Source organism: Pteronotus mesoamericanus, unplaced genomic scaffold (assembly GCF_021234165.1).
Source record: "Pteronotus mesoamericanus isolate MK-2021 breed Mesoamerican mustached bat unplaced genomic scaffold, CSHL_Meso_final contig_230, whole genome shotgun sequence".
Taxonomy (NCBI): Eukaryota; Metazoa; Chordata; class Mammalia; order Chiroptera; family Mormoopidae; genus Pteronotus; species Pteronotus mesoamericanus.
The window spans coordinates 931,178-954,513 of NW_026555096.1; the positions used below are offsets into that span (position 1 = coordinate 931,178).

Below are 23,336 nucleotides of genomic sequence, written 5' to 3' on the forward strand. Positions count from 1 at the left end.
TTTGAGCAGCTGGTAAGTTAAGTCATGTTGGAAAGGGAGGAAAATGAGCAGTTACTGAAAACCTCCTCTGTGATCTGCCAGTGGTCTTGTGCTGTAGTTCTATTTTCTTCTAAAAGCAGAATTATACAGAAAGGGCTCCATGGTTACACAGTTGCTCTGAGATAATGGCTGGCATCAGGTGGAGTATCTCTGCATTCTATAAGTGCCTGACCCCATGTGGTGGCACTTTCAGAAGGGAGGTACTCTGAGCTGGAAGTTTCTGGGGCTGCCTGTGAGTTCACTGGTCAGCGCAGCCCCACTTCAGACCAGGTGAGTCCAGCAGTCTCTGGAGAGGTGCTTGGGGAACCCAGCCTCTGCCTTGGACCTGGGGTGAGAAATGTGTACCTGCAAGTCAGGTTATAAACACCCCTGGGTTTAATACTCAGTGGTTTTGTGGCACATTTGTAAAGTGGTCTGGGGCCAGGATGGCTTTCTGGCTTTTGCAGCCCACATCTTGTCACTTCCCCAAGCAACAGAAATTAAGTACATAGCCCAATTTGGGCCCAATGGAGGACCAACCTCAAGTTTCTAGGATCTGGCTCAGTGCCAGCGATCTCTGGACTATAATCCAGCCTCCATCACTTTAACTGCACCCTCAGAGGTGGCTGGAAAGCCAGATGCTGGCAGAGCTGGTGGCTGAACCAAGCTCTCTTTCTCTGCAGCCTGAACATCCTAGGGGCTGCTGGCCAACTAGGGGACTGCTGTAGCTGGCTGGGAGGAGGCTCATGCAGATGGTTCTAGAAGACACCCTTCTGGGCTTCTAAGCTCATCATTCCTTTCACAAATGAGAAATTGAGGCTCAGGGAGGCAAGGTCACTTGCTAACACATCACTTATTCAGCTAGGTTTCCCCTTTGGGGTCTAGGCTATTCTCCATAGGATCCTGATGTGCCCCTTCCTCCCAACACCATTTATTCATTCATTCTTCTGAATGAGCACTGCTGATAGGGGCCTTGGATCCCCACCCTGCTTCTTTCCAGCAAGTATGGACAGCTCTGAGTCCACAGCTATGAGATTCACCCAGGACTACCAGGACTAATGTGAGCTGAGCACCATAACTCTTTCCAACCTGGAGATTCCAATCCATTCTTCCAGGCCTGCGGCAACTTGCAAATACTCAGAAGAAATAAATCAAAGTGATTTTCAGCTCCCAGACCCAAACCAGAGCTTGGTGTCTCCTTCCTTAGGATTTGTAGTCCTAGAGGGACCACATAGCCCTGGACTGAAGACAGTGAGTGTTCAAGGTTCTGGTTCAAGGTTCTGGCTTCACAGGAGACCTCACTCTAAGTGCTGCTCCCCAGTCTTCATCCCAGACCTGAGGGCCCAAGCAGAGCCTGCCGGCTGCACCAGCACTTGGCCAGATTATGAGGACAATGCAGTGCTGCCAGGGTGGGATCAGTTCCCCCAGGGGCATTAGGACCACCCCAGTTAGTGGTCCCAGAACTCAAGGCTTGGGCACGTTATATACAGTTACAACTTGAAGGGCTCTGAGTTGGGGTTCTGGTCTTTTGGTTCTAGGCATTGCTGTGACAGATGTGAAGTCTTTGCCTGGGAAGTACTGAGAGAGTCTCCAGGAGTGTTTGTGGGCTAACTTGGGGTTCACTGAGTTACAGTTTTCTGAGTTTTTAAAGTAGTGATCCTTGAAGTCCTTAGGTCATTTAATGTAGTTTTATGGGAAGTCAAATGCACTTGCTAGAAATTATTTGGTTTTGAATGGGCTCTGAAAATGAGAGTGCTTTTGGAATAATGGCTGTCAGTGTCTGAGCAGGTAGCCCCGTGGGGAGGAAAAGAACAGGCAGTGGCAGATCAGAGGTGCTGATACATGCTCCAGAGGCCCCAACCACTGGACTCCAGAGCACAGAGTTGCTTGTGCAGTGATGCCAAGCTCTGCTTCCCAGGTGAGTGGGGTGAGCAAGCTGGGCCCTGTCAGTTCGTGACTGCGGCCCAGAATATGCCAGTGGATCTAGGCTCTGCTTTAGAATCTTTATATCATGGAAGAAAGTAACCCAGAAAATGTGAAGGGGAACAGCCACTTTGCTGAGTTTTAGCACACAGACTGAGAAGTCAGCAACAGGAAACTCCAGATTGTCTTTTCTTAGAAAATTAGATAGAATAACTTTGATTCCTTGAAGATATGTGTTGTAAGCAGGGCCCTGATGTTTGGAAGCATCTGGAGAGCTGGAGAAAACCAAGATCAAACTGGAAGTTACCCTGTATTTGGATAGTCTACCTAGCTCAGAACTGCCACAGCACATGCCACAGATTCAACTTTGTGGTTCTGCCTCTAACAAGGGAGTGATGACAGAGACATGGAGCTTTGCTCTTGGCCACAGCACTGTTATTCTGTGCTGGGGGATGCATTCTGCCTCTGGGGCCTCCAGCTTGGTCAGGGTCTGAAAGGAGCACTGAGTCTGTTTATGTAACAGTCTCAGTGTTGGGGTGTGCAGGCCGCCTGTGCTCCGAGGGAAGTGTCTGGAGAGGTCAGCAGGGCTGCTCAGGCATAGAGAAGGGGTGGAGGTGGGGGCAGCATCCTTCTAGGGTGACTGGTGAAGCAGAGTGTGCCCACTGGGAGCTGTGGCAGACCAGCCTCTAGGCTCTTGCTGCACAGTCCCCCAGATGGGCATCAGGCTGCCCCATTAGGAAGTGGGGCAGCTGGCTACCTCAGGCCAGGAATCTGCCTACTGGGAACAGAGCAAGGTAATTGAAAACGAGGCACTTGTGGGGGTTTCCTCCTTTAATTATCCTTTAATTATCAAGCAGCCGACTAGCACAGTAGCTTCAAACAAGAACTCTGGGTGGCCTGCCTATGAGAATCCTCATTCTTCATTCACTAGCCATGTACATCTTGAAAAATACTGGAATTTTCTCTCTCTGCTTCCTTTTCTATAAAGTGGAGCTCTGCTCATCCTAGGACTGGATTCATAGAAGTGAATGAAGAGCACATGAGTTAGAACACCTGAGGCCCTCTGTGTGTAGTACATGAGAGGTACTCAAGAAACACTATTATTTATATTAACCAGATTCCTCCATTCTCATTTCCAAATTACTGGGACCCATTCACTCGTAAAGGACTCAATGAAATGCCTGCTTTTCCCAGACTTCTCTCATTTCTCTAAACTTTATTGCAACTGACATTCTCTTGTTCCTTATAGCTCCCACTGTTCCAATTTTTGGCAGTGATGAGGATTCCTCCCTGTTCCCTGTGGGATTTCCTTGTCAGGCACCCAGTCCTTCCCTGGGACTTTGCAGGCTGCCATGTGCTTTACACTCTGGCCTGGTCAGAGAGGACTCGTCCTGGCCAGGCATGCAGTTAATATGTTCCACGATTGGCTGTGTCATGGAAACTCTCAAATAAAAAGTGAGCAGGATCCTACCCCATGCAGAGAGAGTTTCCATAACAATAGTGGGTGTCCAGACAAAGAGCAACACAAAGAATTTTCCTGCACTATCTTAATGGCCAACCTTGTGTTCACAATTCATTAATACAGAGGAGGATTAATGACCAAGGGAGGTGCTTGGGTTTGTTCAGGGGAAGTGTTGGCCACAGGATGGGCGGCGTGTTGGGGGCAGAAGAGCCACAGTCAGCAGAAGCCTGTTTCCTGGTGAACTTAGCCCGGCTGCCTCTAACCTGTGATTCTGAGAGTTGGGTGTGAGGTGGAGACTAAATATACATTCCAGGGGAGAGCTTTCACGGCTCAGTCCACACTCAAACCCCGAGTCACAGCTCTCCTCAGGAGCTGGGCAGAAATATCATGGCTGACTTTTCTTAAACAGAGCAGGCAGGAGGAAGAGTGGGGCAACCTGCTAGGCAAGGAGGGTCTGTGGGGACACTCAGTCCCTGGTGTGGCCCCCTTGGGTTAGGCCTGAGGTAAGAGAACAGGAGTAGAACCAAGGGAATGAGGTCCAACCCCTTCTTATCCTCCTCTCTCCATCTCCCTCCTGGGGAAGTGAGATGGCTCCAGCGGTCCCAAATGAGGCCTGGGCTGTGAGGAGCCTTGAGGTAGACAGGCTGCAACTGGTATTCTGGCCGTACCTGTCCTCCATGGCTGAGCTGGGTCAATCCAGGACTTGGAGGCTGTGAGGACTGAGGCACAGGGTGTGTGATGCATCGCCCTTGGTGCTGGCATGCAATGGTGCTCAGTGGAGGCTAGCAATTGGAGAGGCAGTCTTGGGCCTGCATTATGTGTGTGAGAACAGGGGAGGAGAAGGGCAGGGTGTGTACTTATGAGACAGGGTCTTGCCATGTCCTTCCTGAGGACAAGGCCCTGTAGGTAGCCAAGAACATGCCCTCCCTGTTTCACATTCCCCTTGGCCCTTGGGCTTCCAGGCCAGGGCACACTGTCCACATTCTGAGACTGCAAGGGCTTTATTGGCCAATAAAAATTTACCACCAAGGTGAAACTCGGAGACAGTGACAACCTCTTCCTCCTCTGAGCCCTCTGAAAGCATTACACATGCCCCTGTTCCTCTTTCATCACTTTTCGCTTAGTGTTATGATTTTTAAAAAAACACAATTTTTAAAAACAAAAATTGCTTTATTTTGAAATATAATAATCATTAGAAACACTTCATAGAACATACATTAATGATTAATGAATGAATGGATGATTTTAAGCACCTATATAACCACCCTCAGGGACTTTGCCTGTACCCCCCAAATCCCTAAATTCTTGTGCCCCTTTCTGCTCCCATCACTTTCCTCCCCCTAAATGAAATCCTGTGCTGACTTTTATGGAAATATAGGTATAACTTTGGCAAGCTCCAAAGCAGGCTTTCTGAAGCACCATTGTCTAATCTTGATCTTTTCAAACTTTATATATGTGTATATATAATATGTATATAATATACATATAATTGGAATCATACAGTATGTATTTTTCATGTCTGTCCTATTCGGCTCAGCATATGTTTGCAAGATTGATCTCTATAATGAGGTTTAGTTGTAGATTCTTTTTGATAGTTTACTTACAAGATCAGATCATTTCTAAATCAAGACAGTTTGTCTCTCTCTTTCCAATCCATTTTTTAAATTCTTGTCTGACTATGCCAACCAGAAGCTCCAGTACAGTATTGAATGGAAATGGTGGTAACTGTCTATTTGCTTTATTCTATTTTTAATAAAAGCTTCATTGATAATAATTCACATAACATACAATTCATCCATTAAAGTGTACAACTCAATGATTTTAGTATATTTAATGAGGTGTGCAATGAGCACTATGGTCAACTTGAGAACATTTTCATTACCCCATATTTATTAGCAGTCACTGTCCATTTCCCCCAACTCCTCTGACCCAGGCAACCACTAATCTTTATGTCTCTATAGATTGTGGACATTTTGCAGTTGCTATTGTGGATATTTCATATGAATGGAATCATACAATATGTGGTCTTTGTGACCAATCCTTGCTTTAGTCTTAGTCTCATGGGAAAATTATCAGGGTTTCACAATTGTATTTGCTGTCTTTTTTTAAAGACATCTAGTATCAACTAAAAAATTTTCTTCTTGCCCTAGTTTATTAAGAGCTGTTGTTTAATTATTATTTATTATTATTTTAAAAGATCATGAATATGAATGGATGTTGAATTTCATCATATACTTTTCTGCTGCTATTGAGATGATCACATGATTTTTCTTTCTCAATATATTAATACAGTAAATTACATTGATTAGTTTTTTAATGTAAAACCAACTGTGCATTCCTGGAATAAACCCAAATTATATGTGACAAGTTATCTTTTTTATAGATAGTTGAACTTGGCTTCCTAATTTCTTTTAGGGTTTTTGCATCTATGGTTATAAGGAGATTGGCTTGTGATTTTTTTTCTAAAAAATCTCCATTCCCGCTTCAGTATTATTTTAATTTATCCTAAAATTTAGTATAATAAGAGCAGTAGCAGAGCTGCCCAGCTGTTCTGTTATCTCTCCCGATACGAGGACTGGCTGGGCTCAGCCAGGCAGTGCTCCTGCTGCTTTTCCTGGGTCTCCTGAGGTTGCAGTCAGGTGGCAGCTGGGGCTGGTCCATGTAAGAAGGGATCGCCTCTGTGTCTGGTGCCTAGGCAGGGATGCTGGGAGGCTGGGAGCTCTCTCTCCTCATGCAAGCCTACAGGAAGGGGTTGGAGAGTGGCTGGGCTCCAAGGGTGTAAGAAGAGAGATGCCAGGCCTTCTTAAAGCTTACTCTCAGAACAAGTGCTGCTTCACTGCATTCTAGTGATTAAAGCTGGTCACAGAGTCAGCCCAGACTCAAGTGAATGGGATTGCACCTGGGTGTGAATACTGGGAGGGTGGTTCACTGAAGGCCCTCTTTGGCGCAGATACCAAGTGTATTCTGGCTTCATGACTTGAACTGGGGTACTTGTGTTTGAACCAACCCTGCTTCCCAGTCTTGACTATAAGCATGTTCAGGGAACTGGCAATATCTGAGCCACCTCGAGATCCTTCCAAGTCACTCACTTCTGCCTCTAACACAGAGTTTGGTGCAGAGTAAAAGGTAGTGGCATTTGGGTAAAGAAGGAAAGAAGGTCATGCTGGTCTAGGCTTGTAACACAAGAATCACTTGGGAGACTCCAGTCTATGGCCATGGCCCTGTACCACTGGCCACTTGCTGGACCCCAGAAACTACTGGGACCTCCTATTCTCCACAGCACCTACTGAGAACCTCACTTTGTCTGACTCTGAGCCAGAGGCTGTCTGGTGATAAATTAGACCCATCCCTCCCCTAAGGGGTTTTCAGGCTGGGGATGAGCTTAGAGAGACAAGTAGGACAAAAAAATTCCATCTCATGTGACATAGTCATCTGTTGTCTTAGAGACCAATAAGGTCACACAAAGTCTGGGGAATAAGAAAGGCTTCCTGGAGGAGATGCTTGAATTGGGCTTGGAAGAGGAGCAGGACTTGTCCAGTGGGCATGAACACTGGCCAATGCAGAGAGGACAGCATGAGCAAAAGGACTGAGACTGGCAGGGCTGGTATGCTAAAGAAAGGCTGGTGGAACTGTGGTCCTGGGAGAGGATGATGGCGTGGCCTCATGGTGAGCACAGGCTCTGAAGCCAAAGCAGCCATGGCCCATAAATGCCTTCCTCTTGTTATAGGTTCAATTTAAGGTGGACCCTAGTCTCCATATCTGTGAAATGAGGATCAGTATGACTATCCCCAATACTGCTTGTGGTTGATAGGATGTGTACCTGTGCCTGGCACAGATAGGCACCCTATCCAGTAGGTGCTGGAGATTGTTATTGGGATTATGATAATGATCATGTTTAGGTTTACAAGAGAAGTGGTTGGGTCAGCCCAAACCCCCCTTCATGCTGAGCTGATGTCAGGAAGAGGTGTAAGGAATCTCCTTGATGAGTATGTTACCACTATTTTTCCAGGACTCAGTGAGGAAAACTGATGCCCAGAGAAAGGACTAGGACTGCCTAAAATCACACAGTACGTCTGTCAGAGGTAGGACAAGTCAGGGATCCAGGTGTCATGCCCTTTAGCCCCCATACCCTGTATTGATTCTGTTCCTTTTACAGGTACCTGCTGTCATTCTCTGGCTTTAAAAACTGCAACTCACTTTCCAGAAGCCATTTCCTATGGGTGCTGATGGGTTTGCCCTTCCTGCTAATCAATGGGGCCCTGGAGTGCAGGGAGCTGAGCAGAGATTTCTGGCCTGGGCCCAGAGGTAGCAGGAGGATCTGCCTGCCCATCTGAGTTCTGGCTGCTGCTGGCAGAAATAGGCAGTGGTAACTGGTATCGGACTACCCAAGACTCATGTTCCTGCTGCTTCTCTGAATGCACCAGGTCCTTAGATCTGGGTGCTGTCATTATCGTTTGCCACTTCAGAGACATCCAGGCTGAAATGGGGGCCTGGTGCTGGCTCCTGGACAAAATCACAGCAAAAGGAATGGTAGGTGAACCCACTCCCTCCAAGAAACATTTGCCGAGTGAATAAGCAGATGTCGGGACAGTGGCTGTACAGTGATACCTGGAATAAAGACAAGGGTGGGATTTACTATCAATTCAACCAGAATAACCTGCCAGATTAACCTGAGGTGCTTGACATTAAGCAGATTGGTAACTTTGTCAGCACTGCAATTTTCCTTACTATTGAGGGGTATAGAGGAAGCTTGGAACCTGGAAATGGCAACTTGGAGGAACTAAAATATGTCAATTTGGTCAGGAAAGATAGCTCCTCCCTCCTTTTCTCCCTTCCCCAAATTTTCAAATATTTATACCAAATGGGACATTTTAGTTTTGGGATCAGGAGCTTGGGGCGAGGATAGGCAAAGAGCACTTATGGCCAGTTTGGGAGGCAAGCTGGGCACAAAAATAAACTAATGGTAAAAAGGAAATAAGAAACATGAAACAGGGACAGGAGAAAGTAATTCAGGAGTTCCATGGTAGATGTCTGGACATGAATTTGACCTTGTGAGTTTGATTATTGATGAGCACAATTAGCCGCAGCATCTAAAAATCTATGGTTAAATATTGTAGGCATTGTACCAACATTCCCATTCAAATGCTCCTTGTGAGTCATAAAACATATTTTATGATTCACAAAAATGTTTATTTGTTTTACTATAAAGCAAAAACAATGAGCTACAGAACTTGTGTTAAACATTTCATAAACCCACACACCCGTTTCCTTGTTCAATTCTGTACCTTTCATCTGAACATTCAACCAGAAATCAGTGTGCAAGAGGTCTACCTGTAACCAAAGTTGTAGCTCATTTGCCTCTAGGATGAAAATGTGCCATCACAGAGATGAGACAGAATTAACCTAATTTTTTTTCTGTCCGTCTCTATAGTAGATCAATTAAACTTCCAAGGAGATCAAATATTTCAGACTGTATTTATTACATTAAGTATTTATGTTCAGGCCAAGCCTTTCAAGCATGATGTCATATAGGAATGTAGGCTGATTAGATCAATTCAGCAGACTTTGCTGTAACTTAATGGAAATCTGATTGTGTGTTTTAATTTAGTGTCCAGGAGGTATTACGTTCTCCAAACAACACAATTTTCAGGCTGCATTTAGTGGCCAGATGGGTCTCTTGCAGATTTTGATGATGGTATGTTGGTGGGATAGACAGAGAAGTTGTGGCCTTTCAAAGGCACCCTATGCAAACAGACTCACTGACTTTGAACCCTGCAGAATGGAAAATGGACCAAATGTTCCTGATGGGTTTTCCATGAAGCACCCATTAATAACTCTAGTGTAGACTGATGCTATTAGCAGTCATGGAGTCTCAGTAGAGCGCTGAGAACATCTTTATTCTTTAGCGACTTCAGCGGTCCTCTCTTCTATTCCCACCATCCAAAAGAGAGGAGAAGGGTAATCACGAGCCACAAAAAGGACATGCCTTTAAAGCAATGTTCAGAGAGAGTGGAAAAGACAATGAAATACAAAGAAAAATATAAACATCATTCATAACTTAGTACTCAGAATCAACCACTGTGGATATTTGGTAATGGTACATTTGTTCCCATTTATAGGTATATATCTCTAATAAATTTATGTATTTCATGACTTACTTGTAAATTTTAAAATTTTAAATTAAAAAGTTTAAATTTGTAAATATTTTCTATTTCTAAATAAATTTATAGATGTACATATACACCTATGATCCCATATGGCTACAGTACATGGCTATACATATACATATACACATATATACTATGTGTGTATACATATTATGTATACATGGATATATATGTACATACACATATATACTTATACCAAAGGGCATCATATTTACTTACTGTTACTTACCATGCTTTTTAAACTTAATATTTTATTATTATAATTTTCATGGCACTAAATATTGTCCTATAATATAATTTTATCATAGCCTCAATGTGTTCTTTTTGGGTGACTATAACTTGGCTATTGGGTTAAAGGACATGCTTGAGACAAACTAGAAAACAATGGAGCTGCCAGTGGCAGACATCTTGGTGTGTAAGAATGGGAAAAGAGTCAGAATTTTTTGTTGCTATGTGTCATTGTGGGATGAATTTCTTTGTAGCTAATTTAATTTTTAGCCCATTCATGATTATAGCTTTTTGATTGTTTAAAAAAAGAAAACAACCTCCTACAACCCCAAATCGAGAAACCTAGTAATTAAAACATGAGGTTTTTTAAAGTTTGTTTGGCTTATCCCTGAAAATTCCATTGACAGAATAAATTATTCTACTTTTTTGGCAGACAGGAAAGTCTTCACCAAGGAACCAGTACAACCATGGAAACATGGGGACTGTGTGTAATGCAGGGGGGAGGAGCAAAACTGGTGAGGACACATACAGCACAGTCACTGTCTGTGGCAGATCTCACTGCTTATCCTGGGTGGCTCCTTGGGGTAGTTTCAGAATAAGTTGAGTTCTTCAGCTGATCATCGAAACAAGTTGGTAATTGGAAGAAGCTATAAATTGTGACTTAGAACTGCCCTTTAATTTGTATGGGGTTAATGGAAGTAATAATTGTTTGAGGACTTAGTATCTGGCGCTTTAGAGAATTTCTCCCGAAGGCACCTCTCTTAGGTGAGAAAACCAAACTTGGAAAGGTGATTAGAAGCCCCATGACTATAGTGGTAGAGCCAGCAGCCAAAGTTCAAAACCTACTTCCTTCCACCTCAGTAGGCTGCACCAGATTTCAGACCCCAGAGATATCACTCTCATTTTATAGGATTTTGATAATAACAACATGGTTTTGAGGGGTCAAGATTTTCTAAAGTGTCTTTGTCACTTCCCTGGTGTAATTAAAAAGGAGTGCCGAACTTCTCTTTTGGCTGGCTCAGTGTCACCCCATCACTAATAGTTGCTGATGTGGTGTGGTTTTCAAGGCCTTTTCAAACATTGTCACTCATGATAGTTCCTGCCTTTGCCAGTGTTGACATCAGACCCTCAGTAGTCGAACTGCTTTGCCAGCGCTACACCAAATGGCCCCAGATTACTGTGCGTTCTGAATTTTTTGGCTGTCTTATAAATTTTTGTCTCTTTTCCCATTCTTACACACCAAGATGTCTGCCACTGGCAGCTCCATTGTTTTCTAGTTTGTCTCAAGCTTGTAAATAAAACAACTTATGTTAGAAGTGCACTTGGAAGAATCTTTAAGCACTTGGTGAGGGCCTTGAGTGTGCTCTTTATAGGCAAAATGCATGTGTTTTGAGGTCTGGTTTTCACTTGGTAACTGTTCATCTGCTGCCCTGAGTAGAGGATGAAACTTCTGGTTTTCAGTATTGTCTAGGTTGATGAAATTGTTTGGGCTGAAGACATATGGAGAAATACGATGATGCTACTTGTACTGTGAAATTATGGAGAAAAAAGAGTTAGTTTTATAAAGATCCTATTTTTGGAAAAAATTTTTTCTTTGTTAAAATTGGTTATAGGAGTTAGAGAGATACTGGTTATTGGACAATTTATATTTAATTTCAATCATTGAAATTCTGAAAACATATGTTAAAGTTGGAAGAAAAACTCAGCTTCATAGTTTACATTGCACTCTTAAAATGCTCATTTTGTGTTAAAAGGGATTTATTTAAACAGTTGTCCACTATAGTCCATACTGTGCACAAAGTTCTCTACAACATCATGTCAAGGGGGCTTCAGGGTATTATGACCACAAATCCATCACTCCCAGAGAAAGCCCACTGCGTATGAATAGCATGCTGATGGTAGAAAAGAAAACCCCTCTTGCTCTTTCATCCATTGCTTCTATTCCACCCTTTGTACCTAGTAAGATGGAAGCTGTTACCTCATATCTATTGTGCCTTGGAATCAACTCAAGTAAATTGTCCCAGCTATTTACTTTTCACACCCCCCTCCCTCCCTTCTCTCTCCCCTCCCCTCTCTCCTCTCCTCCTCTTACTCCGATGATCTGACCATGACAGAAGGGAAAAGAACTTTATCCTCCTTTTTTTCTACAGGTCCTTTCTCTGTTAAGGCAACCCACAACCAAATGATGTCACAGTGAGCTTACTGTGAAGTTCTATTGACTACATGCTCTATTTATGAGCCATGTCCCCCTCTGTGCAGTTGGATCCCTGAACACAGATCACAGACTTTACAATTTTCCTTGATAAGTATCATTGCATTAGATTTGTCTCCTTGTTTGCTTTTGATCTTGTCTTTTGTACAGATCGCCTCTCTCAGTCTTGCCCCTATCTACATTCTAGGTCTGCACCATCAAAGTAAGGGCAGGACAAAGAGAAGGTGACTCCCACACGTTCATTTTCAGCAATCTTCCATGTGATTGTTTAGATGTTTAGGAGTCCACCTATAAGCATCGGTCTCTGTAATGGACATTTGGGCTACTGTTCAGACTTAGGGTGTAGATGAGGAAAGAGGGTGACACCTGTGAGGGGCTGTATGCCAAAGAATTTTGTTGGCTTGGGTGCATCTCTCAGGGTCTGCTGCCCTGCCATAGAAACGCCCACGCAACAGGCCCTGTGCAGAGCCTTCGGACAAAACCTGGTCTCATGGATGTGTATAAAGCATGTGATACTCCCTTAGCCAAAAACATGGCAGCTGGGATGGGCTGAGGTTGTCAACCCATGGAGATGAGGAGGTGTGTTGCTGGGGAGAAGGACCTTAAGGGTCTTCACCAGCTGGAGGAGCCATAAAGGAGTCTTGACAGCCTTGGTTGTTCCACATTTTTCCTTTTTTTAAAGTATATTTTATTGATTATGCTATTACAGTTGTCCTTTTTTTTCTCCCCTTTATCACCCTCTGCCCTGCACCCTACCTCCCACAAGCATCCCCCCCTTAGTTCTTCTCCATGGGATGGATGGATATATATATATATATTCCCCTTTGGTTTCTCCATTTCCTATACTATTCTTAACCTCCCCCTGTCTATTTTGTACCTACCAATTATGCTTCTTATTCCCTATACCTTTTCCCCTCTTCTCCCTCATCCCCCTCCCCACTCATAACCCACCATGTGATCTTCATTTCTATGATTCTGTTCCTGTTCTAGTTGTTTACTTAATTGGTTTTTGTTTTTTTAGATTCAGTTGATGATAGTTGTGAGTTTGTTGTCATTTTACTGTTCATAGTTTTGATTTTTTTCTTTTTCTTAGACAAGTCCCTTTAATATTTCATATAATAAGGGCTTGGTAATGATGAATTCCTTTAACTTGACCTTGGCTGGGAAAGCATGTTATCTGCCCTTCCATTCTAAATGACAACTTTGCTGGATGGAGTAATCTTGGATGTAGGTCCTTGTCTGTCATGACTTTGGATACTTCTTTCCAGCCCCTTCTTACCTGCAATATTTCTTTTAAGAAATCAGCTGATAGTCTTATGGGAACTCCTTTGTAGGTAATTGGCTCCTTTTCTCTAGCTGCTTTTAAGATTCTCTCCTTATCTTTAATCTTGGGTAATGTAATTATGATGTGCCTTGGTGTGTGCTTCCTTGGGTCCAACTTCTTTGGGACTCTCTGAGCTTCCTGGATCTCCTGGAAGTCTATTTCCTTAGCCAGATTGGGGAAGTTCTCCCTCATTATTTTTTGAAATAAGCTTTCAATTTCTTGTTCTTCCTCTTCTTCTTCTGGCACCTCTATGATTCGGATGTTGGAATGTTTAAAGTTGTCCCAGAGATTCCTAAACCTCTCCTCATTTTTTGAATTCCTGTTTCTTCATTCTCTTCTGGTTGAATGTTTATTTCTTCCTTCTGTTCCAAATCATTTATTTGAGTCCTGGTTTTCTTCCCTTCACTGTTGGTTTCCTGTATATTTGCCTTACTTTACTTTGCATAAACTTCACTTTTCCCTCTATTTTGCCACCATACTCAATCATTTCTCTGAGCATCCTGATTACCAGTGTTTTGATCTATGAATCAGATAGGTTGGCTACCTCTTCATTGCTTAGTTCTGTATTTGGAATTTTGATCTGTTCTTTAATTTGGGCAATATTTCTTTGTCTCGGTGCACCTGTTATATTGTAAGGGGCAGGGCCTTAGGTATTCACCAGAGTGGGGCAACCTAGGTCGCTGCATTGTGGCTCTGTATGTTGAAAGGGGTGAGGTCAGAGAGGGAACTATGCCGCTTGCTTGGCTCTCAGCCAGCTTTCAGTCACTTCCCCTGCTTCCCACAAGCAAATTGGGCCCTTCTGGTGCTGATTCCTGGGTGGGTGGGTTTGTGTATGTTCTAGGACCTTGTGGATCTCTCCAATGAATGCTCCTGTGAAGCTTGGTGGTGTTTCTGCCAGTGTAAACCCCACAGGTTTTTACCTCCAGAGTTTTTGAGGCTTTCTTTTCATGAGCTGGAACCCTGGGTTGCACATCCTGTCTCGCTCCCCAGGTGTTCCTCCTGGTTTATCCACATGCAAATGTGGTACCGCTTGGTTCTCCAGCTGCTGCCTTGCCGCACATCCTCTCTGCTTTGGCTGCCTCTCTCCGCCTCTCCAACAAGTCTGAATGAATGTTGTTTCTTTAACTCCTTGGTTGTGAGGCTTCCGTACAGCTTAATTTTCTGGTAGTTCTGGTTATTTTTTGTTTTTCAATTTGTTGTTGTCCTTCTTTTGGCTGTGTGAGGAGTCAAAGTGTATCTACTTACGCCTCCATCCTGGCTGGAAGTCCTCATTTTTCTAATAATCTTGATGTGAACTCTTTTTTTTTTAAAAAAAAAAATTGGCTCAGCTTTATTTTTAAGAATTTATTTTATTTTAGTTTATTTTAGTTTTAATTGTGGTAAAATACATATAAGATAAAGTTTACCATCTTAACCAGTTCTAAGTGTACAGTACAAAAGTGTTAGATATATTCTTATTGCTGTGCAACCATCACCACATCCATTTCCAGAATTCTGTCATCTTTCCAAACTGAAACTCTGACCCCATTAAACATCAGCTCCCATTGCCCCTGTTCCCCCACTCCTTGGCAACCATCATTCTACTTCTGTTTCTGTGAAGTCATCTACTCTAGGAACCACCTACAATTGAAATCATACACAGTTTGTCTTTTTCAGACTGGCTGAGTTAATTTAGCAAAATGTTCTTGAGGTTCATCCATATTGTAGCATGTGATAAGATTTCCTTTTTTTTTAAGGCCTAGTAATTCTCCATCGTATATATAGCTCTTACAGTTTTTAACCACGGTCTCCCAGTCATTGTGTTCCTCTGGTCCTCAGTTTCCTATCTGTCTAGTGTGAGAGCTGGTGCATGAACTCTTTTCTCTCCCGCAGTCTCAGTTCTGTGCGTTAATTTATTTCTCTAACCTCTGAATCTGGGTTTTGCAGGTCAGTAGTGCATTTACTGGTGGCTTTTGTGGTATGTGACCTAGCAGGTGTAGGCTGTGGATCCAAGGGAAGGAATCTCTGTCTTATTGAATTGACACTTCTTTATCCTGCAAGTGACACATTCGTCATTGAGTCACTGACCATTGAACTCCCCCTTGATGCTTACTTACACTGGAACAAGGCTTTTCTGGGTGGAAGAGTCAGCCACAGACAAGTTGAGCTGGCCCATCTTGGGCTGGCCTGATGAGGGACAGATGCCCAGGGCTGAGCCAGAAGACAGTGGCTCTTTCCAGGTCCCTGACATCCCATAGCCCCAGTCAAGTTCTCCTATGACTCTCAGTACTTACACAGCTCAGGCTCCCAGCCCCTTGCTGACCCACCTCATATGTGCTATAGGGTCTAATTCCAGTCTTCCTTGTTTTTAAGATTAATTTAAAATTGAAGTTATGATTCTGTGTTAAAAGAAGTTCACATTCTTTGTAGAAAAATGAGAAAAATTATAAACAGACACAGTGAAGATAATCTTCAGTATTACTACTGCCAAGCTGGTTCACCTTCTTCATATTTTGGTGTCACCACAGGTATGCTCCCCTACAGGAGGAAGACTTGGAGGGAAGGCAGCCTCCCCTGTGGGGTGGCTTCCTAGGCTCCTGGCACAGGCACTGTTCCTAGCAAAGACTGAAATTCCTGCTGGGTCATGCCTGGTATCAGCGTGTGGCTGTGGCTGTGTGAGAGCCACTAGGAGAAGTGGAATAGTCAGGACTGGGGATCTACCCAGTACAAATCTTTGTTTCCTGCTCTTGTAGGAAATGTTATCAAGCTTGAGGCCTGTCAGGGGTGCGGGGTTATGGACTGGGCTCTGAGAATTTGCTTTGCAAACTTGGCATTTGTGATTTGTCTTAAACTCATTTCCTGTATCGGCCCATTGGTCAAAACTGAGGCAGGAAGTGACAGCTGCCTTTCAACCTTCTGTTACACTGCTGGAGAATGGAAAGGCCACCAGGAGGCTATGGTTCCACCTCTGCAATAAACTGTGCAGACTTGGGCAGTTACACCTGGAACCTCAGTTGCCTTGCCTGAAGAGTGGCACTGAGTGATGCCTACCCCTTAGGGCAGCCAAAATGGTGATGAGATGCAGCAGTGGGAACTGGTGAAGATGAGCCTCCTTTTGCCTGAGCAGCCTTGGGAAGGAAGAGAAAGATGCCCACATGTGCTCAAGGAAGGAGGGAGGGAATGACCTAGCTGTTCCCATAACTGATGCTGCTGAGGCTGCCTCCTGAAGGCTGATCCCACAAGTAGGCCCTGGGCCCAGGCAGTCCTCCCTGCCTCCCTCCCTCCTTACAAAAATATTTCCCAAGGGCCCAGCCTGTTGTGGACACTGTGCTAGGTGTTGGAGACAGAGTAGTGAATAAGACAGAAAGGTATTTGCCCCCTTGGGAGCCTACAGTTGGGGTATGTGTAGGGGGAGACAGACAACAAATAAGTCAACAAACTATGAACAGCCCATTTACCCTTCGTACTAGTTCTGGGAAGATGTGAGCAGAGGTCTCTGAAGGAACCTCACCAGGGAGCCCTGAGGAGGTGATCCTCAAATGGAGCCATGAAAAGATAGGCGTGAGAAGAGCTTCCAAGGTGGAGGGAGGGTCTCTTCACTCACAGGCAGCACCTACAGAAGGACCCAAGGTGGGGAGGAAAGTGTCCTCTTTTGAGACAGAAGGAGGGACAGAGTGGTTAAAGATCAGGCCATCTGCGTAACGTGTGGTCCATCTCTGCCACTTATTATTAAGTTCATTCTCCCCTCGGAGCCCACTTCTGAGAACTGTTCTGAAGCTCTAGTTCACACAGCTCCCCAGGAGGGCGCCACTGTGCCTGAGCTGTGGGCCTCTACACGGAGGCCTGGCTGGCGGCATCCCAGAGGGAGGAACAGAGAGCAGTGGCACTCATCACACAAGGGTTTGAAGGCCACAGGGAGTGATTTGGATGCATTCATCAAATATGGGTTTTGGCTCAAAACACTGTATTTCCAATGCTGCTTTTTCCAAAGTCAGCGAGTACTTTCATAAAGAGCCAAGGGGCTAGTGGAGCATGAGTGGAGGGCCTGCCTTTGCCTCTCCCAGGTCTCAGGCCTCAGAAATAAGCACTGAATTCTAATTGTCCTTGTCAGGGCCATGGGAGACCATCTCCATTCTCTTAGTGGGATCTGGCTCTGCAGCCAGCCTAGGCTGGCTGGCAGGTGGAGGCTGCTTCAATTCCCTTCTCTTGCAGGGACCACACATGGGGGCCTACCATTTGAACTATCCAAGGGGCTTATAAAATCTTTCAAATTATGTCTTGTTGGTAGCGGAAGACCCACCCTGACTGGGTGCAAGTCTGTGTGACCCCAGCCTCCTCACCTGCTTGTGGTGGGCCCTTGGAGCCTACAGGTATCTCTCAAGGACAGGAGTGGTACTGGCGCTGTTGAGCACTGCTCAATTCTCCTCTCAGAACTCAGATACCAGATAGAACCACAGGATTACATGACCTGACTCTCCATATTCTGCCCCCTGTTGCCAAAAAACTCCCCAAAGACAAAACTTTTTCTGTATTTGTCCTCATCTCAGAAATGGCACCTCTATTCATTTAAATACTTGGCCCCAAACTAAGCATCATTTGTGTCTCCTTGCTTTCCATTACCCTCCTTGCTGTCCATGAGCAATCTGTACAGGTTCAGACCTTCAGAAAAATCCCAGAATCTGGCCACCTCTCACTACCTCCCCTTTAGCCTGCCTGGGGCCAAGCCACTGTCAGGTGGGACTGCATTATCATAGTAGCCTCCCCTACCCCCCAGTTGCAGATAAACTCAAGACTCTCTTTATTAAAACCCATTGAGGCTTCCTCTCACTATGTCCTGCATGGTCCATAGGGAAGTCTGGCCTTGGTGGCTCCTGACCACCCGTCTGCCATCCTCTCTTGCTGCAGCCTCTGGCTTTAGTCCATCTGAACACCCTGCTGCTTCCTGAACTGGTGACTTCTGTCTCTACATCTATGCTATTGTACTGCTCTTCTCCCTAGCTGTCCTGTTATTCTGGACAGTCACATGGCTGTCTCTGACTGTCACACTTAGGTCTGCTGAGCCCTGTGCTTTGTTTATGCATCCATAGCCCTTACCACATCCTGCTTTTTCCTCTCCATTGGAACTGTGCTCCATGAGGCTGGGGTATAGCTCCCTTATTTCTGCTTATTAGTCACTAGGGCCAAGAACTGTGTCAGCAGCTCATGTGACAGTTGCTGAATAAGTGCATGACTAAGGAGGACCAATGAAGAGGATGGCTTCTCAAACTCAGCATGGCAAAGGGCTGTCCTGGCCCTGTTCCTCCAGTGGGCCCTGAAGGTCTGGCTGACAGGTTAGGCCAGGCTATTATTCTGAAGCCCTTCTCCACACATGAGGGCTGTTCTAAGTGCTTGCCAAACCAGCTCATTCAGAGCTTTTCAACTCTCAATCCATAGCACTCTTCGGTTCTCACTTAATTTTTCTGGAAATTCTTGGGTCATAAGAAATACCCAAGGTTCCTGTTCATAAAAAAGTTAGGCCCAAGCAACTCAATAAGCATTTTTATCTCAATAACTTAGTAGCTATTAGAAGAATGTTTATACATTAAAAGAAAAAATAATAAAGAGTTACCATGGCTTTTAATGGATGTGAGCCTGATGGACTCTGTGTGGTTTCTGTGATTCATATTGTAGGCTACCACCTTAATTTTATGTTCCATGTGGATTTTTGCAAGGTTCTTGCAAAACAGAGCAAAATTCAGCTTCACAAAATATATGACGTCCTTGAAAGGCGTACAGCATGAGCTCATGTTAAAGCTGTGAACTGCCTCTTAGCTAGCAGCTTATATGGCATCTGACATATGTGGCTAAGTTTCCCTTGGCTTCAAATATTTAAAATCTCACTGCAGTCCCCTTGTGAGTTCTTAGGGTGCTTTGCCACATAGTTCGGGCATTGTGGGGTTATATCATTAGATCCTCATAATGATCCTGTGAGGTAGGTATCATTTCATTTTACAGAAGAAAGAGTTAATGCTCAGAAAAAACAAAGATACTGGCCTAAGGCCACACAGGGAACTAGGACTGGCCAGGTCTCCCTGAGGCTCTGATAATCCCTTGGAATGTCCACTGGATCTCTTGAGTTGTGCATCTTTGGGGTCCTGAGCATTTGTTACCTCTCCCTTTAGTGTCTAGAACCTAACAGTATCAATTAGCCCTTTGCTCCCACTCCAAGTCATGAGAGACAGAATATGGATAGTGACAACAACCTATTGTTTTTCCTCCTTGCAGGGGGCCCACTGTGCTCTTGCTGTGTCCCAGATCCCATGGGGCTGTCTTTCCTTCCTCCCTACGGCTGTCAGAGTAACCGCACAGCCAGCGTGGCCGCCCTACGCATGAAGGCTCGGGAGCACTCAGAGGCTGTTCTGCAATCAGCCAACCTCCTGCCGTCGGCCAGCAGCAGCCCCAGCCCCATGGCCAAGCCGGTGCCCCCTGATGGCAGCCAGGACAAGACCCCTTCTGGCAAGGAACAGAGTGAGGGTGAGAAGAGTGTATGAGGGTCCCCAGGGCCAAGCCCAGCACCCTCCCCAACCCCTGTTTCTCCCAGCCTCAGCCCCATGGAAAACTCAAAAGAGCAAGGAGAAGCCTGCTGCCTCAGAGCCTCCTCTTGGACTCAGGAAGGGAGTGAGACCCACTGTTCCCTTGCTGTCTGGAGAGTGTCTCTGACATCCTGCCAGCGGGCCTGTGTTGTCTTGCCTTCTTTGGTGATAGGTCCTGATGTGATGGTATTGGTGACAGCATAGCTGACTCTGTGGTGAGACCTGTGGGGTTTCCTTTTATGCCCAGAAGTCTTGGAGGGAAATAGAGTTGCTCACCCTGTCACCTTCTGTCTGTTTCCTGGGTTGCCTTTGAAGATCTTGTCAACCCAAAGAACTATGACATGAGATGCCCAGGGCTATGAATTGGGCTTGCCCTTGCTATGAGTCTCATGCTATGAATTGGGATTGCCCTTGTTCCATTAAGAATCAGAAAACGGATATAATCCCATCCAACTCTTATTCCTCTCCACCAACTCTAGCAGCCATGCCCTCCTTTCTCTTGTTGAAATATATTGGTTGTGAGTTTGGTTAGGTTAGAAGGTGAGAAGATGTAGGGTGAGGAGAGGCTGACAGGTCACAGCCTATTTTGGGGGTATGTGGTGGCTCTACCCTTAGCAGTTCTCATTGGGAACCTCTGGCCAGACACGCTGTCAGCTCCATGAATGGCGACCACCATCATGACACTGCAGGCATGGAATGAGCGTGGCCCTCCCAGTTGAAGCGCCCACTTACAAGCCCTGCCTCTCCAGACTAGACCTCTAGGTCAATGGAAAGCAGCGCTCTCGTCCATGGAATGCGGAGGGCCCCCGGAGGAGGAAAGAACCTCCCAGGAACACCTCTAAAATAAGTATGCATCTGGATGGACTACCTTTCCTCAGGTTCCACATGGAGGGAACTCTCCAGTGTTTTTCTTAAAATTTATTATTATTATTATTATTTACTGAAGAAACAGTAGAAAATGAAATGAGAATGGTATATATGCAGAAATGGAGCATGGGAAGAGGGCTTCCTCATGGTATGAAGAGAGTTTAATTCCAAAGGACCAAATTGCATAGTGATTTCAGTTTTGGTCTGGCATGTCTATTTTGTCATTTTCTCTCATGTGGGTAGCAAACTTGAAGAGATCGAAGGGAAATGTGCAATAGCATGAGCTCTGTCCTTCTCCGCCAGGACATCTGGTTCCTGAAAGATGGCAGTCTTTGATGGCTTACTGAGGACATTTTCATGCAAACTCTTACAGCTTTTGTGATTATTTTCCTTTCAGTTATCATAATCAAAAGGCTCTACCTTACATTTCCCTGCTCCCTTTTCATCTTCCCCTCTAAAGCCCCCAAATAATACTCCTGAGTGTGTTGTGCCTCGTCTCTGATTACTGCAAAGCATTTGATGAAATACACTGTCTTCTTTAAAAAAAAAAAAATCAAACCCTTCTTCCTGCTGTATTTTGCTTGTTGAGTACCAAGATGAAACGATTTGCCAAAAACCGGCAAAGTTGCTTCAGTTTCCCTGTAATTATGAATGTTGGGTTGAACGATGTAAGCTCAAGCTCTTATGTACACTAACTCTTCAATCTAATTGTTTGATTAAACTCGTATTTCCTCCAGAAAGGTACATAAATAAGTGAACTGTTGAGCAAATTAAGAATACTTAACAGCATTGCATCTGAAAAGTAGTTATGCTGATTAAATTTTGTGTCCTTGAGGACTTTCAGGAAATTACTTTTGATCGTCAATAACACAATTAAGTAAACTACACACACATTAGCATGAATAATTGATAAGAAATTATGTATTACCACGAAGTACTGATTTAATAATTCATGATGCGACACTCTAGTGACTGTGCAAAACTGGATAACATCGAAAAGTCTGCCTAATGTTACTGAAAGGAAGGAAAAAAAGATGAGCACCAAACCTCTGCAGAGATATCGAGTACTTAGTTTTGTTGTACAAAGGCAAAAAGTAATTATGCATGCTGTAGTTTCTGTTTGTTTAAATACCCGAATAAATTTAGAAGAGTTACAAAGAAAGACATAAAGAGCTCAGGTCCTGTCTCTGCTCCTCCTGGCCCTGGGCTGAAGGCTTGCGTGGGGCATGCTCCCTGACCTGGGTCAGCATGCAAATGGAATTCTCTCTGAAGCTTCCAGGCAGAGGCCTTGGAGGCATTGGCTCAGGAACCTTGTATGCTGGGACAAGACGGGGTTACTGTGTAGGCCAGAGCCACTCCCTGGAGCTGGTGCTTGCAGGACTCAGCCCTCCTGTCCTAGGACAGATGGACTGATGGATGGGCACGGCCTTGCTGAATCACCTTCTGGACTCTCCTTGGTGAAGTTCCCTTTCTGGTAGTGAGAAGGCCATTGATGGAGCTCCTTTAGGCTGTCCCATATGCAAAAGTTGATAATTGACTATAAAAAGGCAGCCGGGCTTCAGTCTGGGAAGAAGGTGTAGGCTCCAAGGGTTGATTGATTATTATTACTCATTGATTAGTTGAGGGCCTCTGAAGAGCTTTCCTTAATGCTCTCTATGTTAAGGGAAATGAGTCTGAACCCATGACTGAGCAGCAGCCTGGCCATGTTGGGGATGATAGCCTCCTGGGGTGGGGAGCAACAGTGCGGGTGGCAAGAAGTCAGAGTCTCCCTTCTCCATTCCTCAGTTGGTGCTTTATTTAGGAATATCTAGTGCCTGGTCTCTCAAGTGGGTAGAAGGATCACCCTTAATAAGTAATCCCCATTTATTAAGACTTTGCCACTATCTGCCCTGGCTGGTGCAGCTCGTGATGCTTTGGTTTACAGGCTGGATTGAGTGCCAGTCTGCAAACCAAAGGGTTGCTGGTTCAATTCCCAGCCAGGGCACATTCCTGGGTTGTGGGCCAGGTCCCCATTTAGGGGTGTACGAGAGGCATCCACACATTAATGTTTCTCTCCCTCTCTTTCTCCCTCCTTTCCCCTCTCTCTACAAATAAATAAATAAAATCTTTAAAAAAAAAAGAGAAGACTGCTATTATCTCATTGCCTGGAAATTTTAGCAAGGATAGCTCATTTAATCCTAACAGTCAAGCCACAAGGTAAATATTACTGTTCCCAATTGACAGATAGAAAACTGAGGCGCAGTAATTTTGGACAACTCCTCCAAAGTTACGTGGCTGGTAACCTCTGATAGAAAGAGGGAGAGCTTGGTCTTATGGCATGTCACACAGGGAGTGCTAAGCAAATGAATGAGTGAGATTAACTGGGCTCAGTCTTCAAGGCCCATGAGGGCAATGGAAGCATAACGAAGACCACTTATCCCTGTGGGCTCTGTCCTGGGTGGGTCTGTGGGAGTGGAGGACATGCTACCCCAGTGTCTTCCTCTCCTGGGTCTGGGCTGGCAGAGGCAGAGGTCAGTCTGACCCCATTTAATCTGCCCCTAGGCCAGCACACCTGGGCCTTTATATTCATATCAGCCTGTCTACG

The 23,336-nt window shown here is 44.8% G+C and overlaps 1 protein-coding gene across 1 annotated transcript in view; it reads left to right on the top strand.

Annotated features, from left to right (window-relative positions):
* Positions 1-19,843, top strand: part of DRGX (dorsal root ganglia homeobox) — a 31,281-nt gene extending 11,438 nt beyond the window's left edge. The window contains exon 6 of the mRNA XM_054572334.1: positions 19,578-19,843. Within this exon, the coding sequence (XP_054428309.1) occupies positions 19,578-19,843 (266 nt within the window). The remainder of the gene's footprint in view (positions 1-19,577) is intronic.
* The last annotated feature ends 3,493 nt before the right edge of the window (positions 19,844-23,336 follow it).